The sequence below is a fragment of the Bufo gargarizans genome, chromosome 4 (assembly GCF_014858855.1).
Source record: "Bufo gargarizans isolate SCDJY-AF-19 chromosome 4, ASM1485885v1, whole genome shotgun sequence".
NCBI lineage: Eukaryota > Metazoa > Chordata > Amphibia > Anura > Bufonidae > Bufo > Bufo gargarizans.
Genome location: NC_058083.1, coordinates 222,093,287 through 222,115,830, shown reverse-complemented (window position 1 = coordinate 222,115,830; position 22,544 = coordinate 222,093,287). Strand labels below are relative to the sequence as shown.

At 41.8% G+C, this 22,544-nt stretch overlaps 1 protein-coding gene across 1 annotated transcript in view; it reads left to right on the top strand.

Annotated features, from left to right (window-relative positions):
• CSMD1 (CUB and Sushi multiple domains 1) overlaps window positions 1-22,544 on the top strand; it is a 2,061,198-nt gene that overhangs the window by 1,572,082 nt on the left and 466,572 nt on the right. Inside the window, exons 31-32 of the mRNA XM_044291097.1 lie at window positions 11,193-11,309; window positions 12,765-12,878. Coding sequence (XP_044147032.1) covers window positions 11,193-11,309; window positions 12,765-12,878 — 231 coding nt within the window. The remainder of the gene's footprint in view (window positions 1-11,192; window positions 11,310-12,764; window positions 12,879-22,544) is intronic.

The following is a 22,544-nucleotide window of genomic DNA, read 5'->3' as shown; positions in this document are numbered from 1 at the left end:
TGTCTTCAGTTATCTCCAGCAGGCTGTGCCTCTCTGGCGCAGCCTGCTGGTCAAGGTTTGAATAGCATTGCTATTGAAATGTAATGCCTTATAGAGATAATGCATTACATTTTAAAAGCAATCAAAATACTGTATATTATAGTCCCCTTGTGGGACTTTTAAGTAGTAAATTTAAAAAAAAAATAAATACACATTTATTAAATAAAAAAAATTCCATAAAATAAAAAAATATGCTTTTTTTTCCATTGAAAATACGCTTTTCAATAAAAAAAATTGCAAAAAGATAATATCCCCCATATGTTTGGTATTGCCGCGTCCGTAACGACCCGGACTACATAAATATTACATAAATTATCCCCTATGGTGAACGCCGTAAAAAATTAAAATAAAAAAAGACAGAATTTCTAATTTATTCTTAGTTTCCACTGAAAAAAACGTAATAACAAGCAATCAAAAAGCGCCATTTACTCCAAAATGATACCAATGAAAAATACAAGTTGTCCCTCAAAAATAAAGCCCTCACACAACTCCATAGAAAAAGAAAAAGAAAAGTTATGGGTCTTGTGAAGTTTTTTTTGAACCATTTTTGGTTAATAAAAGGGGTTTTATTGGAAAAAAAAGTAGTAAAACGTAAAAAAAAAAATATAAGTATTTAGTATCACTGTAATCGTACTGACCCAGAGAATAAAGATATTTTGTTATTTGTACCGAAAAATGAACGCCGTAAAATTTATAATTTAAAAACGCAGTGGCAGTATTGCTATTTTCCCCCATCTCCCTCCCTGAAAGAGTTAATAAAAGTTAATCAGAAAGTTATGTGTACCCCAAAATGGTGCCATTAAAAACTAAAACTTGTCCCGTAAAAAACAAGCCCTCATAAAGCTATATAGACGAAAAAATAAAAAAGTTATAGCTCTTGGAACGAGACCATGAAAAAAGGAAGAAAAACGCTTGGTCATAAAGGCCCAAACAGGCTTGGTCACTAAGGGCTTAAACTGTGCCATTAGAAAGTATAACTTGTCCCACAAAAATCAAGCCCATTGTTTTTCTTTTGTTCATCAAGTTAACATACTTTTTTCTTCAAATGCAAATTAGGCCTTTTCTATAATGAGGGAATCACCTTTGGTCTTCATGCACTTGAGTGTAACAAGACCAATAGTGATGCCCTCATTGCACTAAAGGCCTAATTTCATTTCAGTGGAATCCTTTAAAAGAAACCTGAAAACCCACCTCTTCAGACAAGCCTACAACAAGTGACCCTGCTGCCTTTAAACCACCATGACCAACTTTACGCTCATCTACTGTGTCCTTCTCCAATACCATGTAGATTGTAAGCCCTCAAGGGCAGGGCCATCTTTCCTTCTGTACCAGTTTGTAACTCGTCTTGTTTATGCTTAGTGTGATTGTCTGCATTATGTATGTATACCCCTTTTCATATGTACAGCACTATGAATGGTGCATTAATAATACATAATAATTTGCATATGAACAAAAAGAATTACAACTTAGGACATAGCCTCAATTAACAAAAGAAAAACAGTGCTTTAATCAAATGAGCCACAGCTATGTGTCTATGCAAACAGTTGGATGGCACATTCCATGTAAATCTAAGGCAGCATAAACCTGGTGACAAATGTCAAATCTAGTTAAGAGTTCCACTAAACCCTTTCACGCATTTGGATGTAACTGTATGTCCAAATTGCAAGTAACTTACTGCATTTGGAGTCACAGAAAGCTAGGAATTAAAACTTAACTTTTAAATAACTTCATATACCTCTAAAGTGTAACAAACATTGATCATAATGGATCAAAAAAACACAGACATATATAAATGTATGCAGAGGGGAGGGCGGGTAATGTGCGCTGGGGGGAAAAAGATGCCAAATATTTCCCTAACTAATGCCTCAACCCACAGGAACACCCTGATGGTGGGTGGGCCTATGGTGTCTGCCCTATCTCACCCTCACAATGTCCTAAATATTCCTGATGCGTTTCCCCAGTAAATAGTTCATCAGGGGAAAAAATGCGGCAAAACGTGAAAAGTACTAAACAAATTGGTCCAGAAAAAAACTACACAGTAACAAACTGATAAAACCATAAAAAGCTAATGATACAGTTAAATCTGGTTGTTAATACATTAAATATCCAAAACATCTATTTGCACACTCAAGAAACATTAATTGTAACAGATCCCAATCTGATAGAAAATTGTGTAAGAACCCAGTAGACCGTGTAGATGGTAATCCATAGTCAGTTAATACTCATCCGTGAGACAATCAATTGATAATTTCAGACATCAATACTCAAAACTATACACATAAAATTGATAGCTGGCCCAAGACAAATAGAGAAACCCTCAGGATAGATGTATACAATGCCAAATTACCTGAAGTATGGTCAAGAAAGCCTCAATCAATTAAGCCCGGTACATAATTAAGCTGGGTTTGTATATTTGATTCATAGCTCAGGACAAATAAAAAAGGTGTAGCCTGAAAGCACGGTATATATCTCAGCTCAATACATATATATATAGATGAAGCCTGGTACATAATTAAGCTGGGTAAATATATTTGATTCATGGCTCAGGAGAAATAAAGAGATGTAGCCTGAGAGCCCGGTATATATCTCAGCTCAATACATATATATAGATGAAGCCCGGTACATATCTAAGCTTGGTACATGTATCCAATTGCTGGCCTTAAGTATATAAAGTATCCCTTCAGTGCTCAACAACATTGTCGAGGGACTATTTAAGAGGCCGTAATAGGTAAAGTCCGATCCAAGAAAACTGATGGTCACAAGGACCTCTCACGTGTACAGTGGGTGTTACGCTGCCATGGCAAAAGCGACTTGGTACACCTCGATATGGATGTGCAACACCATATTGGGTCGCACCTCCGCTTTATAGTGCAAGGGGTTATGGAACATCCGGGGAATGGAGCGCACACCTGATACACGTGCAGCTCCAATCCCGGATATCCGGTCATTCGAACGCAAATGCGCTCCACCAGGAAGCTTAAAACAATGGATCGCGTGACATCCCGAGAAATGCAGTAGTGATGAAACGCTAATGCGCCCAACCCAAACAACAATGCAGTATTTTGTGGAGGGTGTCCAGTCCTTTAACAGCACTGGTATTACCTTGACCAAATCATTAAAATGACACTTTGAAAGTGGGAATCCTTAAACCAGAGATTCAAATACATATGATGATAAGAAAAAGAGTGTTTATATATCAGGCCTCTTAAAGTGTATAACAACCAGAAAAATAATCAACACACATGAAGTGGATGTTACAGATAACAGGAAAACCCAATATTACTAAGAGTTAATAAAAGAATATTATTTATTATTTCAACAGGATAATACTCAATGACGCTTCACGCAGCGATATAAATGACCAGATAATATGCCCCATACACATAAACCACTCCCACACCAGAGACACTTATTAGGATGTTATCATAAAAAGCACAAGAAAGTTAATCTTTCGTTTAGACCAAGGAGAGACGATATATCCATTCGGATTCCTTTTGTAGAATCTGTCGATTCTAGTCACCCCTCCTCTGTGATTCCTTGACAAGTTCCAATGCCGAGAACCTGAGGACCTCAGGTTTTCCCCCATGTACCTCTAACACATGATTAGCCACTGGTGTATTGTTTCTTTTGATGACATCATTAACAGGTTCACACACTATTCGTCACAATACTCTAAATGTTTTCCCTATGTAATCCGTTGGACAGATATGCCACTCCTTTACTTCTACAGGTAATACAATCTTTGATGATATATTTACATCCAGTGATGGAGCAGGTATTAGTTTTGGTATTGGAAATAAAGCTACAGGCTCTATATCTGCTGCATTTAAATATTCCTAAAGGCCTAAGGTCAAACCATGTGCCCGCCTGTTTGGGGCTGGAATAATGACTGTGCACAAAATGGTCCCACAAGCTTCGCCCTTTGCCGAAAGTGATGCTCTGCAGTGGAGGGATCGCACCAATGAGATCTGGGTTGATAACTTACTGCATTTGGAAATACAGTCACGTCCAATTTGCTTACCGGGGCTGTGACACTATAATGTGTCATAGCTCTGGAGTCTCCACTCTCCCCGAGAGCAGAGACATTGGGGAAGATGGCAAGGGACCAATCAGAGTGGTCTGATTGGCTAGTCTCTGCAGACTAATCAATCGGAGCGCTTCATTGAAAAAAAATGCTGGTTTCACACTGTGATCTCCACGCTGGAGATCACAGCCTGAAATTGGGTAAGGGTACTTTGCGCATGTGCAGACCTTTAAAAGTGTGAAAAAGATAAATACCGTATCCAATTTTCCGGATGACAACAGGAGAGATGGATCCGGTATTGCAATGCATTTGTGAGATGGATCCGCATCCGGATCGGTCTACAAATGGTATCTATTTGCATCCATTTGCATCCGTTTGCGACATAACTGCCTGTGGGAATCCAACAACGCAAGTGTGAAAGTACCCTGAGATCCCCACTGTGCACTCAGTGCCACTGATATTTATTTTGCCCCCATATGTCCGCATTGCCCTCCAATATGCCCCTATTGCCCCCCTGATGCCCCCTGCAGCATTGTCCTCCAGTCAGTGAATGGAGCTGCTGCCATCAGCAGAGAGTGCCAGCTTTAATTTGCAACTGACACTCTGCTGCTATAGACAAAATCGGTGCTGGGTGCTCGGCCGTTTAACCCCTTAGATACTGTGGTCAGCAGTCGCCCACGGCATCAATGGGGTTGAGAGGGAGCTTTCTCTATCTTCCATCGGGCTGCCGCTGCTGTGACGGCAGCGGCCCAATGGTTGCCATGGCAACCAGATGTTTTACAAACCGGATTCCAAAAAAGTTGGGACACTATACAAATTGTGAATAAAAACTGAATGCAATGATGTGGAGGTGCCAACTTCTAATATTTTATTCAGAATAGAACATAAATCACGGAACAAAAGTTTAAACTGAGAAAATGTACCATAAAAATATGTTGAATCAGAATTTCATGGTGTCAACAAATCCCCAAAAAGTTGGGACAAGGTCATTTTCACCACTGTGTGGCATCTCCCCTTCTTCTTACAACACTCAACAGATATCTGGCGAGGAGACCAGTTTCTCAACTTTAGAAATAGGAATGCTCTCCCATTCTTGTCTAATACAGGCCTCTAACTGTTCAATCGTCTTGGGCCTTCTTTGTTGCACCTTCCTCTTTATGATGCACCAAATGTTCTCTATAGGTGAAAGATCTAGACTGCAGACTGGCCATTTCAGTACCCGGATCCTTCTCCTACGCAGCCATGATGTTGTGATTGATGTAGAATGGGGTCTGGCATTATCTTGTTGAAAAACGCAGGGTCTTCCCTAAAAGAGATGACGTCTGGATGGGAGCATATGTTGTTCTTGTCATGGAACCATGAACCAGACGTACAACAGAGATGAGTGGAAATAAGAAGGCTTTATTGAAAATAAAGCTGTAAGGCAAAAGTCCAAACGGATGGCTAAACCGAAGCAGGGTCTTGCGAAACCAGAGATCAGGAACCAGAAGGGTAGTCAGATGAAGCCAGGATCAGGAACCAACAGGGTAGTCAGACGAAGCCAGGATCAGGAATCAGCAGGGTAGTCAGACGAAGCCAGGATCAGGAACCAGAAGCAGCAGCAGTCTTAGAAGCATGTGAGCACAGGAGGACCAAGCAGGGAACTGAAGCCACAGACCTCCTATATATATGAGCTAGGCATCCAGCTCCTCCCAGTGGGAAGGAGGAGCCGCAGGGTGGGAGGCTACAAGAAACCCAGAAACCAAGATGGCCGCCAGCACATGTCAAACGAAGGAGAACAGCAAGGAGGCAAGACCATGACAGTTCTAGAACCTGAATATATTTTTCTGCATTGATGGTGCCTTTCCAGACATGCAAGCTGCCCATGCCACATGCACTCATGCAACCTCATACCATCAGAGATGCAGGCTTCTGAACTGAGCGTTGATAACAACTTGGGTTGTCCTTGTCCTCTTTGGTCCGGATGACATGGCGTCCCAGACTTCCAAAAAGAACTTCGAATCGTGACTTGTCTGACCACAGAACAGTCTTCCATTTTGCCACACTCCATTTTAAATGATCCCTGGCCCAGTGAAAACGCTTGTGGATCTTGCTTAGAAATGGCTTCTTCTTTGCACTGTAGAGTTTCAGCTGGCAACGGCGGATGGCACGGTGGATTGTGTTCACTGACAATGGTTTCTGGAAGTATTCCTTAGCCCATTCTGTGATTTCCTTTACAGTAGCATTCCTGTTTGTGGTGCAGTGTCGTTTAAGGGCCCGGAGATCACGGGCATCCAGTATGGTTTTACGGCCTTGACCCTTACGCACAGAGATTGTTCCAGATTCTCTGAATCTTCGGATGATGTTATGCACAGTTGATGATGATAGATGCAAAGTCTTTGCAATTTTTTTGCTGGGTAACACCTTTCTGATATTGCTCCACTATCTTTCTGCACAACATTGTGGGAATTGGTGATCCTCTACCCATCTTGGCTTCTGAAAGACACTGCTACTCTGAGAAACTCTTTTTATACACAATCATGTTGCCAATTGACCTAATTAGTGTTAGTTGGTGTTCCAGCTCTTTGTTATGCTCAAATTTACTTTTTCCAGCCTCTTATTGCTACTTGTCCCAACTTTTTTGAAAATTTGAATCAACATATTTTTCCTTTAAAATGATACATTTACTCGGATTAAACGTTTGATCTGTCATCTACGTTCTATTACAAATAAAATATTGACACTTGCTATCTCCACATCATTGCATTCAGTTTTTATTCACAATTTGTTTAGTGTCCCAACTTTTTGGGAATCCGGTTTGTACAAAAGCGTCCGTCCTACAGGTCTGATCAGCCTTAATGTTAATGTAATACACACTATACAGTGCATTGCAATAGATGACTATTGCAATGCAATGTATAGCCACCAGGCCCACTGGATCTTCAAGATCTAGATGGGTCTTTATCAATAAAAAAAAAAAAAGGTGTAAAACAAAGTTAAAAAAAGAAAAATAAATAAATAAAAATGTAAATAAAAATAAAATAAAAATTGTCTTTTCTCATATCCTTTCATTTAGGTCATTTAAAAAAATGACATAAATAAAGACTATGCATAATTGGTATTGCCGAGTCCGTAACGACCTGATCTATAAAAGTATCATATTACTAATCCCGCCCGGTGAACACTATAAAAAATAATATAGAATAAAATGAACGATGTGGTGCTTTTGTCACCTCACCTCCACAAAAAAATGGTATAAAAAGTGATAAAAAAAGACATATGTACCCTGACTCATTACCAGCACCATCTATTGGTTTCATAGTCTTATGACAAGACTATGAATCCAATAGATGGCGCTGTTCATGAGTAGTGTAGATCGCAAATTTTCCATGCAAATTAGTTTTTACATGACAAAACTGTATAGAAAGTTTATTGAATATTATGTTAGGACAAAACTTTTTGTCACCCTAATGATATCCAAGCCATCCAACAGATGTGTAGCAACTTTGAGGCTTACTGGCTCTCAGTCAGATGAGAGCTATCTTTGAATGCCTCAGACGTGATGGAACATTTAATAGTGATAGAACTTGATAAGAAAGTATGCAATAAAGTCTGATGATGATGGGATGGAATGTTTATGAGTTATAGATCGTAAATATTCCTATCTGAGGAAAAAAAAAAAAAGCTGGTTTCGAATGTCTCATAGTGCACAAGGCTGCCATTGTAAGATATGCTGACTGTTATCTGTCTCATGGATAGATTGTTGGCTTCCACATACCTGGCTTTTGGCATATAGCCTTTGTGTGGTTGTCTATTGTATGTCATAGATAATAGGAGTCCAAGACGCATCTAGCCATTCTCTTAATGCTGTTTCCAAACCATTTTGATGGGGTTTCCATCAATTTCTAACCTTTTTTTGTGAACCAGACACCCTCTCTTCTTCAGAGCAGGGGCTGCCTGGTTTGATGCTCGGGTCTCCCATTGAATTTCATTGTATTAAATTGTACTCGAGCACTTGCAGTATTCGACCGAGCACTGCACTGTGCGGAGCATAGCGATGCTCGAGCCGAACAGCAGTCTCTAATATGTACCCTAAAATTATACCAATATAAACTACAGCCCGTCCAACAAAAAAACAAGTCCCCACACAGCTACATTGGAGAAAAATATAAATGTTATGGGCCCTAAACTAATTTCAGCAAATGATATATTAGAACATTCTGATGCTGCTCCTTCCTTTCTGAATGCTGCCATGCCCCCAAACAGTGGTTTATGACCAAATATCAGGCGTTGCCTTTTTCAGGAAAACATGCATAACAAATTGGATGCATTTCTCCTGTTAGCCGTTCTGAAAATGAAAAATTAGTGGCTAAACTAACTTTATATTGGAACTAAAAGTGAATTTTTCATTTTCACAGCCATGTGTTTCTAAATTCTATGAAATGCTTGTTGGGTCAAAGCATCCACTTCACCACAAAATTTATTCCTTGAGGGGGTAGTTTCCAAAATGGGATTCCTTTTTGGGGTTTTATTTCTAGGGGTACCTCAGGGTCTCTTCAAATGTGACATGGCACCTGAAAACCATTGCAGCAAAATCTGCCCTCCGTTAAAAATATGCGCTCATTTCCTTCTGCACCCTTCCGTGTGCCCACACAGCAGTTTACGACCACATATGTGTTTTTTTTTTTTTTGTAAATTGCAGAATAAGGGTAAAAAAAAATTGGAGGTTTCTTTGGCTGTTAACCCTTCCTGTGTTACAGGAAAATAGGATTTAAATGGATAATCTGCCCCAAAAAATGAAATGTTAAAATTGTTTCTCCATTTTGCTTTAATTCTTGTGGAACACCTAAAGGGTTAAAAAAATAAAAATCAGTTTTAAATAACTTGGGGGTGTAGTTTCTAAAATGTGGCAATTTATAGGTGGTTTCTACTATGTAAGCCCCACAAAGTGACTTCATAACTGAACATAAAGTAGCATCATTATGGATTCCGTTACCACGGATCATAACTGAATTCTATGACGGAATGCATAACGGATCCGTTATGCAGGCCATAGACTTCTATTATGATGGAATTAATAATGGAATGCCTCTAAAGACATTCCGTTATGCATTCCATTTTAGAATTGTGTTATGGTCCGTGGTAACGGAATCCATAACGCAATTCTGCTTTTACCACCAACCGAAGTGTGAACGAATTTCAAAATATGAAATTTGCTTATCTCTAGTAATAACTATTGTGGGGTTTCGCTCTGGTAGATAGGATTAGCTGATGTAGTATAGAGGCAACAACAAGTTCTTTGGATCAAGCAGTTCAGTGTTTCATTCACACTTTAGACAAGTGGCAAAACAAGCAGTCATATTCAAAACAAAAAGTCACCTTGCGGTGTTGGTGTTAATTCACACCATGCGGAAATTCTGCCTCAAAGAGTCCTTGACCATAGCAGCACGAAACTGTTTTCATGCCAAACAGGTAGCAAGCCTTCATCCAGATGCAAGGCTCCCATATCCCAACACAGAGACACGGCTTCTAAGGACAGCCAAGGACAGCCAGGGGCTGCCAAAACCCGGATCGGCACTTAAAATCCAGTCCGTTATTTGACCTCACCTGGCTGTAAATCAGCCTAGCAGCACATGCTGGGAGGAAAATACCTGTTTTTCCAGACAGAACCTCTCACTGTATCACACTATCTTATGCAGTATCACTATCCGTCTTGAAAGCAAATACTTTCTAATTTTGAAAATAGCAAATTTTTCCAAATGAAAATCCATATAAAGAGACACATATTAGATTTGAAAAATGGGGCTCCAGCATCTGTCCAAACAGTCTGTCCTTTGAAGGGGTTAATGAAGAAATGTTACAAGCTACCTCTGTTTGCCTCTGCCTTAGTATACCTATACTACAGTACAATATTTGGGAACAATGTATTATTTGTGTTGTTCTTTTAAATCAGTTTTCAGACTTTCTTTGCTTTGTGAGGTTTATGAAATGGTGCAGTAATAATATATTTGTCACAAATCCAATGTGGTATACACCAATTTGTGTAAAAGTATACCAGGGGTTGCTTGGCATGGAAATGCAACTCATAAATGAGACCTAAAGGTGTTCTAGTCTGAAATATTGACCTGCTTTTCACTCCACATTTGAAAGTGGCAAAGCTCACCAAATTTTGAAAAAAATACACACCAAGGGGCACTTTTATTAAGACTGGCGTTTTAGATGCTGTTCTTAGTAAATCCCTGCACTGGTGGTTGATCGCCAAAGTGATGTAGAGGATAAGGCTTACATTTAGATCATCTTGTATGCCTAAACCAGACATAGAAGACGATGAATGAAATGGGCCTACTAGCCTGCACCCTTTCCTGCCAACACTGCACTTCCATTTTTAGACCTGGTGGGAGCGGAGAAGAACTGGGCATTACTTGGGGCATTTTACTCCACAAAACTGGCATAGCTGTCGTGATTTGTTCATATAATTTTTCTACCTAGTTTTATTCCCTGTGTAGCATGGAGTAGCAGTAAATTGTTATGACAGATGGAATTTCAAGTGATCACTTCTTCTATGTAGATAGTAGTCAAATATCATGAATTACAGTAAACAATCAGGTGTTTGTTACGCAACCTCAGCTTGAAGAATAAACTACTCCATGGTTGTTTTACCCTGCCTACACTCCAGAATTCTGGTTTCAAAAAGTTACCAAATGGGGTTTTACACCTTTTTTGGACTCACTTGTGCAAAAATGTCATCACTTTTTGCATTTTTTCACCACTCACTCCAATTTTGAAATATAGATGGGAAAGTGGATTCGGTTAGCTATGCTAGTGAATTTCAATCCAGATTTTTAAACGAGTCTTTTTTTAAAAGTCTCAAAAAATTCTCAATCTCACTCCAGTAATGGGGTAGAGTGGGAAAACTGGAGGAGCTTTTCTAGACAAAAGTGTTAGGTTAATGGATAAGGCAAATTTATTAAACATTAATAGCATTTGATAAATGTGGCATAAAGTACGCTAACAACAGGCTCAAGCAAAACTGACTTGAAATATTGCCCATGAATATGCTATTACAGCTGCCGACTTTTGATGATACTCTATTGCAATTCATGTTGTAAAATAGCATACAATTTTTTAAAATAACTTTTTCTTGTTTCAGCTCCTTGTGGTGGACAGTATACAGGGATGGAAGGAGTGGTTTTATCTCCAAACTACCCAAATAATTATACTTCTGGGCAAATTTGTCATTATTCAATAACCGTTCCAAAAGAATTTGGTAAGTTATTAATAAATGCATAAAATGTAATGTAATGCTATCATGTAACATTTTTAGGAATATATCCTACATTTTAATTCTAAACAACATTTAATATGCAGATTAGAGCTATATAATTGTATTTATTTATTTTATGCACTTATATAGCACTACTATATTCTGCAGCACTTTACAGACACTAGCATCCAACTGTCCCCAATGGGGCTCACAATTTAAGGTCCCTGTCAGTATGTCTTTGGAGTGCAGGATGGAATCGGAGTATCCGGAGGAAATCCACGCAAACACAGGGAGAACATACAAACTCCATGCAGATGTTGTCCTTGGTTGGATTTGAACCTAAGGCCTGCTGCAAGGCACCAGTGCTGACCACTGAGCCACAGTTATTGTGAATAAAATACAAATAAATGGTATAAAAAATAGAAGCAAACATTTGTAAAATAATTACTCATCAAATTCCAGCATGGTACTGTAATAGGATTCCACCGTTGTCATGACATTTCTTCCATCTTAGATGCCACCGCTTTCATGACATTTCTTCCATCTTTGAAATTTCACAATCATCTGTGAGTGGTATTATTGAAAAGTGGAAGCATTTAGGAACCATGGCAACTAAGTCACAAAGTGGAGACTACATAACGTTACAATACAGGGGCACCAAGTACTGGAGGGCATAGTATATAAAAATCACCAATACTCTGGTGACTCAGTAATTGCAGACTTCCATGCAGTACCTACTCTGGCATTAACAACAGCACAAAAACGGTGTGCCAATAGCTTAATGGCATGGATTTTCATGGTTGAGCAGCTGCATAGAAACTGTCAAACACCAAACACAATGCCAAGAGTTAGATGGAGTTGCGTTGGTGTAAAGCCAGCTGCCACTGGACTCATAAGCATATGTTCTGTGGAGTGACAAATTATGCTTATCTATCTGGCAGTCTTATGCATGAGTCTGAGTAATAAAGATGCCAGGAGAATGATACTTGCCTGACTACATTGTACCAGTTTTGTGGAAGATAGATAAAGCTATGGGCTTGATCTAGGCCAGCAAATCTGTGAAGGCAAATCTTAATGCTTCAGGATACCAAGGCATTTTGGACAGTTGCATGTTTCCAACTTTGTGAGAACAGGTTTGCAAAGACCTTTTTCTGTCTCAACATAGCTTTGACCCAGTGCACAATGCAAGGTCCAAAAATGCATTGTTGGGTGAGTTTGGTGTAGAATAACTTTACTGCCTTACACAGAGTGCTGACCTTAACTCCATTGAGCATCTTAGGGATGAACTTGTATGGAGATTGCGAGCCAGGTCCTCTTGTCAAACTGTGCCCTAACTCCATATTAATGCCTAAGGATTTAGAATAGAATGCCATAAATGCTTATTTAAGTATAATGTGTACGTGTCTCAATACTTTTATCCATATATTTACTTTTACAATTTTGTTTCTACAATTCTAGTTGTATTTGGCCAGTTTGCCTATTTCCAGACATCGTTAAATGATCTGGTAGAACTTTTCGATGGAGCTCACTCACAGTCTAGACTGCTCAGTTCTCTCTCTGGCAGCCAAACAGGTTAGTAAGTTAATTTATCTCATTTTATTTACAACTCTTTATTTACAACTCTGTGATGTCAATTACAATATTATGTATGCTCTCTATTAGGTAACACATTTCAGGTTTTAACTTCTACTATGCAAAAAAAAAAATAATAATAATATATATATATATATATATATATATATATATATATATATATATATATCTTATATATATAAAAAAGAGTTTCTGTCTGTCTGTCAATCTGCCTGTCTGTCTAGACATCTGTCTGGTTGTTCTGGGTTTCAGCTCTCTAGGGGTGGTCAATGTTAAAGAGGTGGGAGCTGTGGAGGTCCCTGTTAAAGGGGCAGTCACTGTGAAAGTCACTGTTAAAGGGGCGGTCACTGTGAAAGTCACTGTTAAAGGGGTGGTCACTGTGAAAGTCAATGTTAAAGGGGCGGTCACTGTGAAAGTCACTGTTAAAGGGCCGGGCACTGTGAAGGTCACTGTTAAAGGGCTGGGCACTGTGAAGGTCACTGTTAAAGGGGCGGCCACTATGAAGGTCACTGTTAAAGGGGTGGTCAATGCTAAAGGGGCGGTCACTGTTAAAGAGGTGAGCACTGTGAAGGTCACTGTTAAAGCGGCAGACAGTGTTAAAAGAGCGGGCCCTGTTAAAGTCATTGTTAAAGTGGCAGGCACTGTGGACGTCAATGTTAAATGGGCGGGCACTATGGAGGTCATTGTTAAATTAAAGGGGTGGGTACTGTAGAGGTCACTGTTATGGGGAAACTATTGATATCTTTTTACGACACACAGAAACATAAAATTAAATAGATTAAATATACCCATGTGAAGCTGGGTCCTTCTGCTGGTATATATATATATAGTATTTGGATGCTTGCACTGTAATTCCACTTTCAACAATATTTTACAAAAAGATGAGCAAAATTGCAAATCATCTATTGAACTAATGTACAAGTTTTATGATAATTCATTACTTTTTTTTCTTAATTTTTGTACCTCAATGCTATTAAAATTCTGCTGGTTACTCTTGGAGTAGAGAACAGCTTGTAACTCAAAATTAGTAACTCAGAATCAGTTGACAAATAGAGCTGTCAAAATTCCAACCTTTCTTTAACTTTAATGACTCAACCATCAAAGCATCTTGTGGCAGAAAGCTTCAAAGTATCCCTGCTCTTACAAGAGAGGATTTCTAGTGGAATTCCTTCCTTCCTCTATATATATATATATATAAGATACCCTATTGTCATGGTTAGAAGCCTGGGTATAAAAAAGATTATTATAAAGATCTCTGTACTATTCGTTTATGTACTTTTTCATTGTAATTAAATCACCTCTAAGCTGTCTTTTCAATTTAAATAGCTCCTAGTTTGATAACCTGTCTTGGTACTACAAATTAAAAAGAGAGAGTGTCCAGCTTCCAAAAGATGTGGTAACGTAAATAATTCAGTGCAGTAAAAACCAAAGACAATCCATGTCTACGCGTTTCAGATCCTATAATATTGATCCTTAATTATGACTTGACATGATTAAGGATCAATATTATAGAATCCGAAACGTGTAGATATGGATTGTCTTTGGTTTTTACTGAACTGAATTGTTAAGGTTACCATGTCATTTGGAAGCTGGACTCTCTCTCTTTTTAATTTGGATACGTACCTTCACGCCCAGGTTCCAGGCATTGTCTGTGCCTCGTTCTATTGGCTTCAGGTGAGCGCACCAGCCTTGATTTTTTGTCTTGGTACTACAGTCCACCCATTTTTTTTTAATTATCCCCTGTTCTGTATATTTATAATTATAGTTAAAGGATAACTGTCACATTTAGACCCTAATTTATATTTTCATATATGTAGTTACTAATAACATGATATTCCAGAATCAGTTACTATTAGACTGACTTACCCCATATTTAATAAGATTCAGCCCTTTGCAACCAGTCTGCATAAAACTATGCACTACCTGCAATTTCACTATTCAGTTAAGATGGCCGCCACTGCCCTCACCCTGAGGCTAATCCCGCATGCCCTCACTAGCCAGTAACAATAGCCCCCCAAAAGTGTCAGTAACCAGAGCCCTCCCCCTAAAGGGTTAATCTCCTGCAGCACACAGGGTCCTCTTACCAAATGTTGCTTTCATTTATACACTGAGCAGATGGCAGATCTCCCTTCCCTGGTCTGTGCTGCTCCAACTCTGTATTCTCCAGCTCTGCTGAGTGAGGGAGCATCTGCCAAGCGCAGGGACAGGGAGAAGTGCACACAGCCCAGGCACTGTTATCAGCTGCTGGGGAGGATCTGGCTTTAATCATTTACTTACAGTCCCTGGCTGTCTGTAATCTGACCTTGCACGCTGCCTGCTTCTGCGTCCTCCGTCCTTCAACTGATAGACGGACCATGCCTAGCAACCTTATTTTAAGCACAGCTAAAAGTAGGCAGTACAGGGAACAAAACTGTGGAATTAAGGGGTAATTGAATACACAGTGAAAAGTTGAAATAGGGCCACCAAGGTGATATTAATCACCACAATCCAATACTCAAAAAAATAAATAAAAATCCTTTAATTTGGCCAAAAGAGATAGAGAAAAATAGTGATGAGCAAACAAACCGGTACATCCTGCTCTGGACTAAGCCAGTTCTTTTATCTACATAACTCATATTCATTATGATTACTAGCTCCATGCATGCATTAGAATGTATTACCTACAATGAGGCTATTTCAGTATAGCCACAAGTGATGCAAGACTACTGTTGCACATGCATTAATGTATTATATAACAAATCCAAACTCAAATTTATTGAGTGCGACACAATCATTAATAAATTCGGGTTCAAATTCATTATGTAATACATTAATGCACACATTACAGTAATAGTGCACGCACAAGACTACAGAAGTCCTGGGTTACTGGTGGCAATATTAAAGGAGCCTCATCAGAGGCAATATATACTAATGCATGGATGAAGCTTGAGTAATCTAAGACTGACTGGTCAACACAGACATGCTGCAAGACACTCCAATTAAAAAAGTGGTAAATTATAGTCCTTATTTCCCTGACAACTAGTTTATCTTAAAGAAAATTTCCAGCTGAGTTGGCAGTGGGCTCAGAGAGGATTGAAAGAATGGGTTCTCACCCTCACCAATCCCCCACCCCTAAATTTCTAATGGCAATCTCCATTTCCTGCCCTAGCTTAAGACACCAGAAATGCCAGGAAAGACCCATTGAATGGTTGTGGTGGGTCATAGTAATGGCAACTGATTAGCCAACCAGTTCTTTCCTGGCATTTCCAGTATATTAATCTGGTACCAGCAAGTGAAGAGGAATCAGAGCTTCAGAGCTTGGTAAGGGTGCTTACCTATTATTTTATGTTTTTAAACTGCTTTGAGTCCACTGCAACCATTTTTTGGGGGCTGGAAACCACCTTTAAATGATTCACTTGTTCAGATTAAATCTGGATTGTACCTCTTAACTAAACCCTCCTGACAGTTGTTACGCTCATCTCACCCTGAATTAGTTTTCATATATTTCTCAAAATAAATGTACTAATAAGTAGTGTTGGTTGAGCACCAAAGTGCTCGGGTGCTTGAGTAGAACACCTTGGGATGCTTGGGTGCTCTACCGAGCACCTGAGCACAATGGAAGTCAATGGGAGAACCCGAGCATTAAACCAGGTTTAATGAGGAGAGGAGGGTGTCTGATTCACAGGAAAAAAAAGGTCTGATTCACAGGTCAGAAATTGATGGAAACACCACTGAAATGGTTCGGGAACAGCATGTGGAGGATGTCTGGCTACATCTCGGTCTCCCAGGTCGCTGCTGGAAACAATGTTGTCTGAGTAGTACGCCACTCTTATAAACATTCTTTCCTGTATATTTACTTGTATGTATAAAGTGCAAGTGCTGCCAAAAATTACAAGGAAGAGGCACTCCGATACAACCTGTAAATCACATAAAGGAGGGACTCATTCGCATTGTGATACAATTGATCAGGTAGTGGGACTCCTACACTCATAAAGCCTATGCACTAAGCAAAAGGGCTGCCAACAATTTGTCACAACCATGGTCATGGTCGTGACTCCTGAACCGCAAGCTGTTGCCTGCGGTTTGGTTTGGTTGTTCAACGACAGGTGAGGGCCGCTACTATGTTGCCTCACTTGTGGTTGCCGTGGGCAACAAGTTGTTATTTTTTATGTGACAGGATAGCAGCCTGAGCTGATGCTAGGCAGCTTGCTGCAATGTGCATGCGGTTGCACCTGGCAACCTGTCTTTGTTAGGTGTATCTTTTGTATGTCTGGTGTGCACAGGGTTTTAGTTATGTGTGCACTTCCTCTTTTAGTGGCTTCCCTCCCTTGCCTGGTGAAGGAAGGGTTAAAGGGTTTCTATCACCTCATTTTGACCTAATTAGCTCTCAGACACTAGCGATCTGCTAGTGTCTGAGCTACCTAACAATGCTATTCTCAGACCTTTGTGTGGATCAGTTTCCCAAAAAAACGAACTTTTATTGATATGCTAATGAGCCTCTAGGTGCTATGGGGGCGTCTTTTCAGCACCTAGAGGCTCGGTCTACTCACACTTTATGCCGCCCAGCTCGTCCGTCCAGCCCGCCCATCTCCTCTGAAATGTGCTCCTCCTTCTGAGCCAGCAGACGAATTTTTGCGCCTGCGCCGCGAGCGTCTGTATTCGGCGCAGGCACAGTGAATGTCTGACCGCTCCCTGCACCGGCATCTCCACTGCGCCTGCGCCATCTGTTCCTAGGAGCGCTTTGACATAATCGGCGCAGGGGCAGTGGAGATGTCTGTGCAGGGAGCCGTCAGACATTCACTGCGCCTGCGCCAAATACAGACGCGCACGGCGCAGGCGCGAGAATTCGTCCGCTGGCTCAGAAGGAGGATCGCATTTCAGAGGAGATGGGCGGGCTGGACGGACGAGCTGGTAGGCATAGAGTGTGAGTAGACCGAGCCTCTAGGTGCTGAAAAGACGCCCCCATAGCACCTAGAGGCTCATTAGCATATCAATAAAAGTTTGTTTTTTAGGGAAACGGATCCAAACAAAGGTCTGAGAATAGCATTGTTAGGTAGATCAGACACTAGCAGATCGGTAGTGTCTGAGAGCTAATTTGGTCAAAATGAGGTGATAGAAACCCTTTAACTCCCTCTTTGTGTGAACGCTGATCTGACCATCTAAAATATTAGGGGCGAGGACCTGCTGGTGACCCTCAAAAACACTATGAACAAGGGCCTGCTGGTTACCCTCTAAAACATTATGGGTAAGGGGCTGCTGATGACCCTATAAAACATTAAGAACAAGGGTCTGCTGGTGACCCTTGTGACATAGCAAGGGGTTGTGTTTGGGAAGACAAGTATTTTCCTCCCAACATGGGCTGCTGGGCTGATTTCCAGCCAGGTGAGATCAAATACCGGACCGGAGGTAAGTGCCGGTCTGGGTTTTGGCAGCACCTGGCTGTCCTTTAAATAGGCAGCTGGGCTCAGCAGCTTAGTTTCTGTTCTTGGATCTTAAGCATGGTGCTGTGCTGGAAGGTTGAGAGCCGCACAGCAGGAAACAGGCCCCCTAAAGCCTGCTGTGGACTGCTTGGTAAAAAGAACGGCTAGCAAGGTGACGTGTCTGTTCTATGGACTTTTTCATTGTGTGAATTAACACCAAGACTGTAATGAGTCGTTTTTCTTTTGTCTTTTGTGTGAATAAACACATGACATTTTGATTTACAAACTTGTTTTGCTTCTGTACTGCGTCCGCCTACCCTGCCTACCAGAGCAAATCCTCACACCCTCCAAAACATTATGGAGGAGGGCCTGCTGGTGATCCTCTAAAACATTATGGGTGATGACCTCCTGCTGAGCTGACCCTCTAAAACATTAGGAGCGAGGGCAGCCTGTTAAGCATGTTAATATGATGAAGGAGGAGGACAAGAATAGGGAGATTGAACCATAATACCCTATTTAGTAGTGTAAGGGGTGCATGGGAATGAAGTATATTCAATACAACATAAAAACCTCATTTACAGTGCCTTTAAGTTCAGCCGCTTTCCTCTGGTGGAGTAGAGAAGTCAGGGGCAATCCAGGCCTTGTTCATTTTATAAGAGTCAACCGGTCAGCATTTTAAGTTGACAGGCGGATGCACTTATCAGTTATTATGCCCCCAGCAGCACTAAATACACGCTTTGACAAAACGCTAGTGGCGGGGCAGGCCAGCACCTCCATGGTGTAGAGCTTTAGTTCATGCCATGTATCCAGCTTAGACACCCAATAGTTGTAAGGCATAGAGGGATCACTGAGGAAGCTGACACGGTCTGCTACGTACTCCTTCACCATCTTCCAAAATGTTTCCCTCCTTGTGACATTAGCCCACGCATCATTTTGAGCGTGCTGGCGGGCTGTCATGAAACTGTCTTAGGCCTTGGAGAATATTGCCCTGCTTCTGTTGGCCTGTGTGTTCCCTCCATCTCCCCTCCTCTGTTGGCCAAAGAACTAAGTACTCTGCAGCCAGCGTTGTCAGCTGGAAATTTTGGGAGCAATTTTTCTATAGTGAACTTCTGGTATTGCACCATTTTGCTCAGCCTCTCCACCACAGGAATGAACAATGAGAAGTTCTCTTTGAAGAAGGGTGAACAACCAGTAATCGGTGTTGGCCAAAAAGTGTACAAATCGAGGCAGCCTAACATAAAGTCAGCCATGTGTGCCAGAGTCCCAACAGACAAGACTGTCCTCATCAGGAGGATGACTCTCAATCTCCTCTTCCTCCTCTTCTACCCATCCACGCTGGACAGAAAAAAATTTAACTTTCATGGGTACTACCCTCTGTAGTGAAGGCAACCGTCTCCTGCTCCTCCTCCTCATCATCATCATCCAATTACCGCTGAGAAGACGAAGTGAGGGTGGTCTGGCTACCACCCTGTGTACTGTCTTACCCCATTTCCACATGCAAAGCATCCACCTTAATTGTGAGCAGCGAGCATTTGAGTAGACACAGGAGTGGGATGGTTACTTTGCTAATTGTGTTATCGCCGCTCACCATCTATGTTGATTCCTCATAGTTGCGCAAAACCTTACAGAGGTCAGACATCAATGCCCACTCGTCGCTTGTGAAGAGCGGAAGCTGACAGTATAGGCTGGTATTCCACTACTGCTCTCTGCTGCTCACAAAGCCTGGCCAACATGTGGAACGTGTTCCAACGCTTGCTCACGTTGCACAACAGTCGATGAGCTGACAATTGCAAGTGCTGCTGCAGTGTTGCCAGACCGGCAGAAGCTGTTGATGACTTGCAGAAGTAGGCACATACGCAGTGCATCTTCACCAGTATCTCAGGCAAATTGGGGTAGGTTTTGAGAAACTGCTGAACCTATAGGTTGAAAACGTGGGCTAGGCATGGTATGTGTGTGAGCTTGCCAAGCTCCAAAGCCGCCACCAAGTTATCACCATTATCAGACAACCATGCCTGGTTGTAGGTTGAGTGGCGAGAGCCACAGCTCAATCTGGTCCTTTATCCCCTGCCACAGCTCTGCGGCGGTGTGCTGTTTGTCACCTAAGTAGATCAGTTTAAGCATGGCCTTTTGCCGCTTAACCACTGCAGTGCTACACTGCTTCCAGCTACTGACTGATGTCTGACCGGTGCTGCAAGATGATAATTCAGAGGTGGAAGTGGAGGAAGAGCTGAAGGAGGAAAAGAGGGGATTACAGCCACTAACGTAGGTGGTGGCGGAAACCCTGATGGAAGTAGGACCCTCAATCCTTGGCGTCGGTAGCATCTGGGCCATCTCAGTTTACGACTTGCTCCCGGCCTCCACAACGTTCACCCAGTGTGCCGTCAGGAAATCTAGCTTCCCTGAAAAAAAAACACTTGTGTCAGTCGTTAAGTGGACCTTCTCAATAACTGCGTTGGTCAGGGCACGGGTGATGTTACGGGACACATGCTGGTGTAAGGCTGGAACTGCACACCATGAAAAATATTAGTGGCTGGAGACAAAGTAACACGGGGCGGCCACCGCCATCAGGCTGCGTAAAGCCTCAGTGTCCACAACCCTAAATGGCAACATTTACAGGGCCAGCAATTTGGAAAGATGCACATTTAGTGCTATGGCCTGTGGGTGGCTGGCTGGGCTTTCGTTCAAAGGCCTGGGGTATCGACTTCTGGGACACAGAAGTGGATCTGTTAGCTGCTGGTGCTTGCAAAGGCCTAGGTGCATGACAGTAGTCATCCGGGCCTGTGTCTTGGACAGGGGATTGTCCAGCACGTAACACAGGGGAAGAGGAGGCAGTGGTATGACCCGCAGACACTGATTGTGGACCCAGGCGTTCGGCCCACCTATTACGATGCTTTGATGCCATGTGACCGATCATGCTCGTGGTGGTGAGGTTGCTAGTGTTCATGCCCCTGCTCATTTTGGTACGGCACAGGTTGCAAATGACAATTCTTTTATTGTCTGCACTTTCCTCAAAAAGCTCCAGACTGCGGAACACCTACCCCTTGGCAAGGGAGATTGCCACAAGGAAGTTCTCCGGGGAACAGTTGCGGGCCTGTTTGGTGTGGCCCGCCTTCTCCATTTTGCCACCCCACTACCTCTTCCAGCCTGTTGTGGTGCTGCGGATCCCTCCCTCTCTGTATTGCTGTCCTCGCTCAGCTTGCCACCTTTCTAGGTTGGGTCAGTGACTTCATCGTCCACCACCTCCTCTCCTACTTCCTCATTATGGTTATACTCCTTATTTGTTGACCTAACAACAACCTCAGTTAGTGAAGACCGTGTCTCATCCTCATCATCAACCTCTTGAGACACTATTTGCGATGGCCTTATTGGCAACTGTGTCTCATCATCATCCACCTCGTGAAACACTAATTGCTGTTCCCCACCGTTATTTTTATGTGACTGTGGATGCCTAAGAGTTTGGGAATCAGGGTACAATATCTTCTCATGTCCCTCTAATAGCGGGCTTGCCGAGAGTCCCAAATCAAGGAATGGCGGTGAAAAGAGCTCCTCGGAATATCAGAGTGTGGGATCACTTGTTTGCCAAGACCCTCCATGGTGGGAGGAAGGAGAATCAGGGTGAGGATTTTGTTGACCAGACTCTTGGCTACTGAGACTGGACTTTGTGGAAGACAGGGTGGTGCTTAACCGACTGGAAGCATTTTCTGCTGCATTACAACCGACCACCTGGTTGCACTGGTCTGACTTTGAGAATGGTGTCCTGTGTAGCCCTGCAATCTGGGACATGAAGTCAGGTATCGTGGATGAGTGTGTTTCTTGTAATCTGGCAGCAGGCACAGTTTCACCACGCCCAGGGCCATGCCTCTGCGCGCACCATCAGCAGAACAGCCTTTTCCCCTTACCTTACTGCTCGCCTTTTCACATTTTAAATGGTATATATGCTTGCAAGTATGTCACACATACAGTAGCGCAGGTTTTCTAAGTGTATGCGCAAAAAAAGTAGACATAATGTCACAGATATTTTTAGGATACACACTTGTTATATAGGAGATGTGATTTAAAATCGAAAGTGTTCACTAGTGTTAGCACTGGAATAACATACACTATACGAGATTTTGCCAACTGTCGTACCCAAGGGGTGATCTACCTTTGCACTTGTAGTTGCCCTCTCAGTTACGTGGGAAAAACCAAACGTGAGCTTAGGAGACGGGTTGGGGAACACCTAGGTGATGTCAGGAGCCGCAGAGAT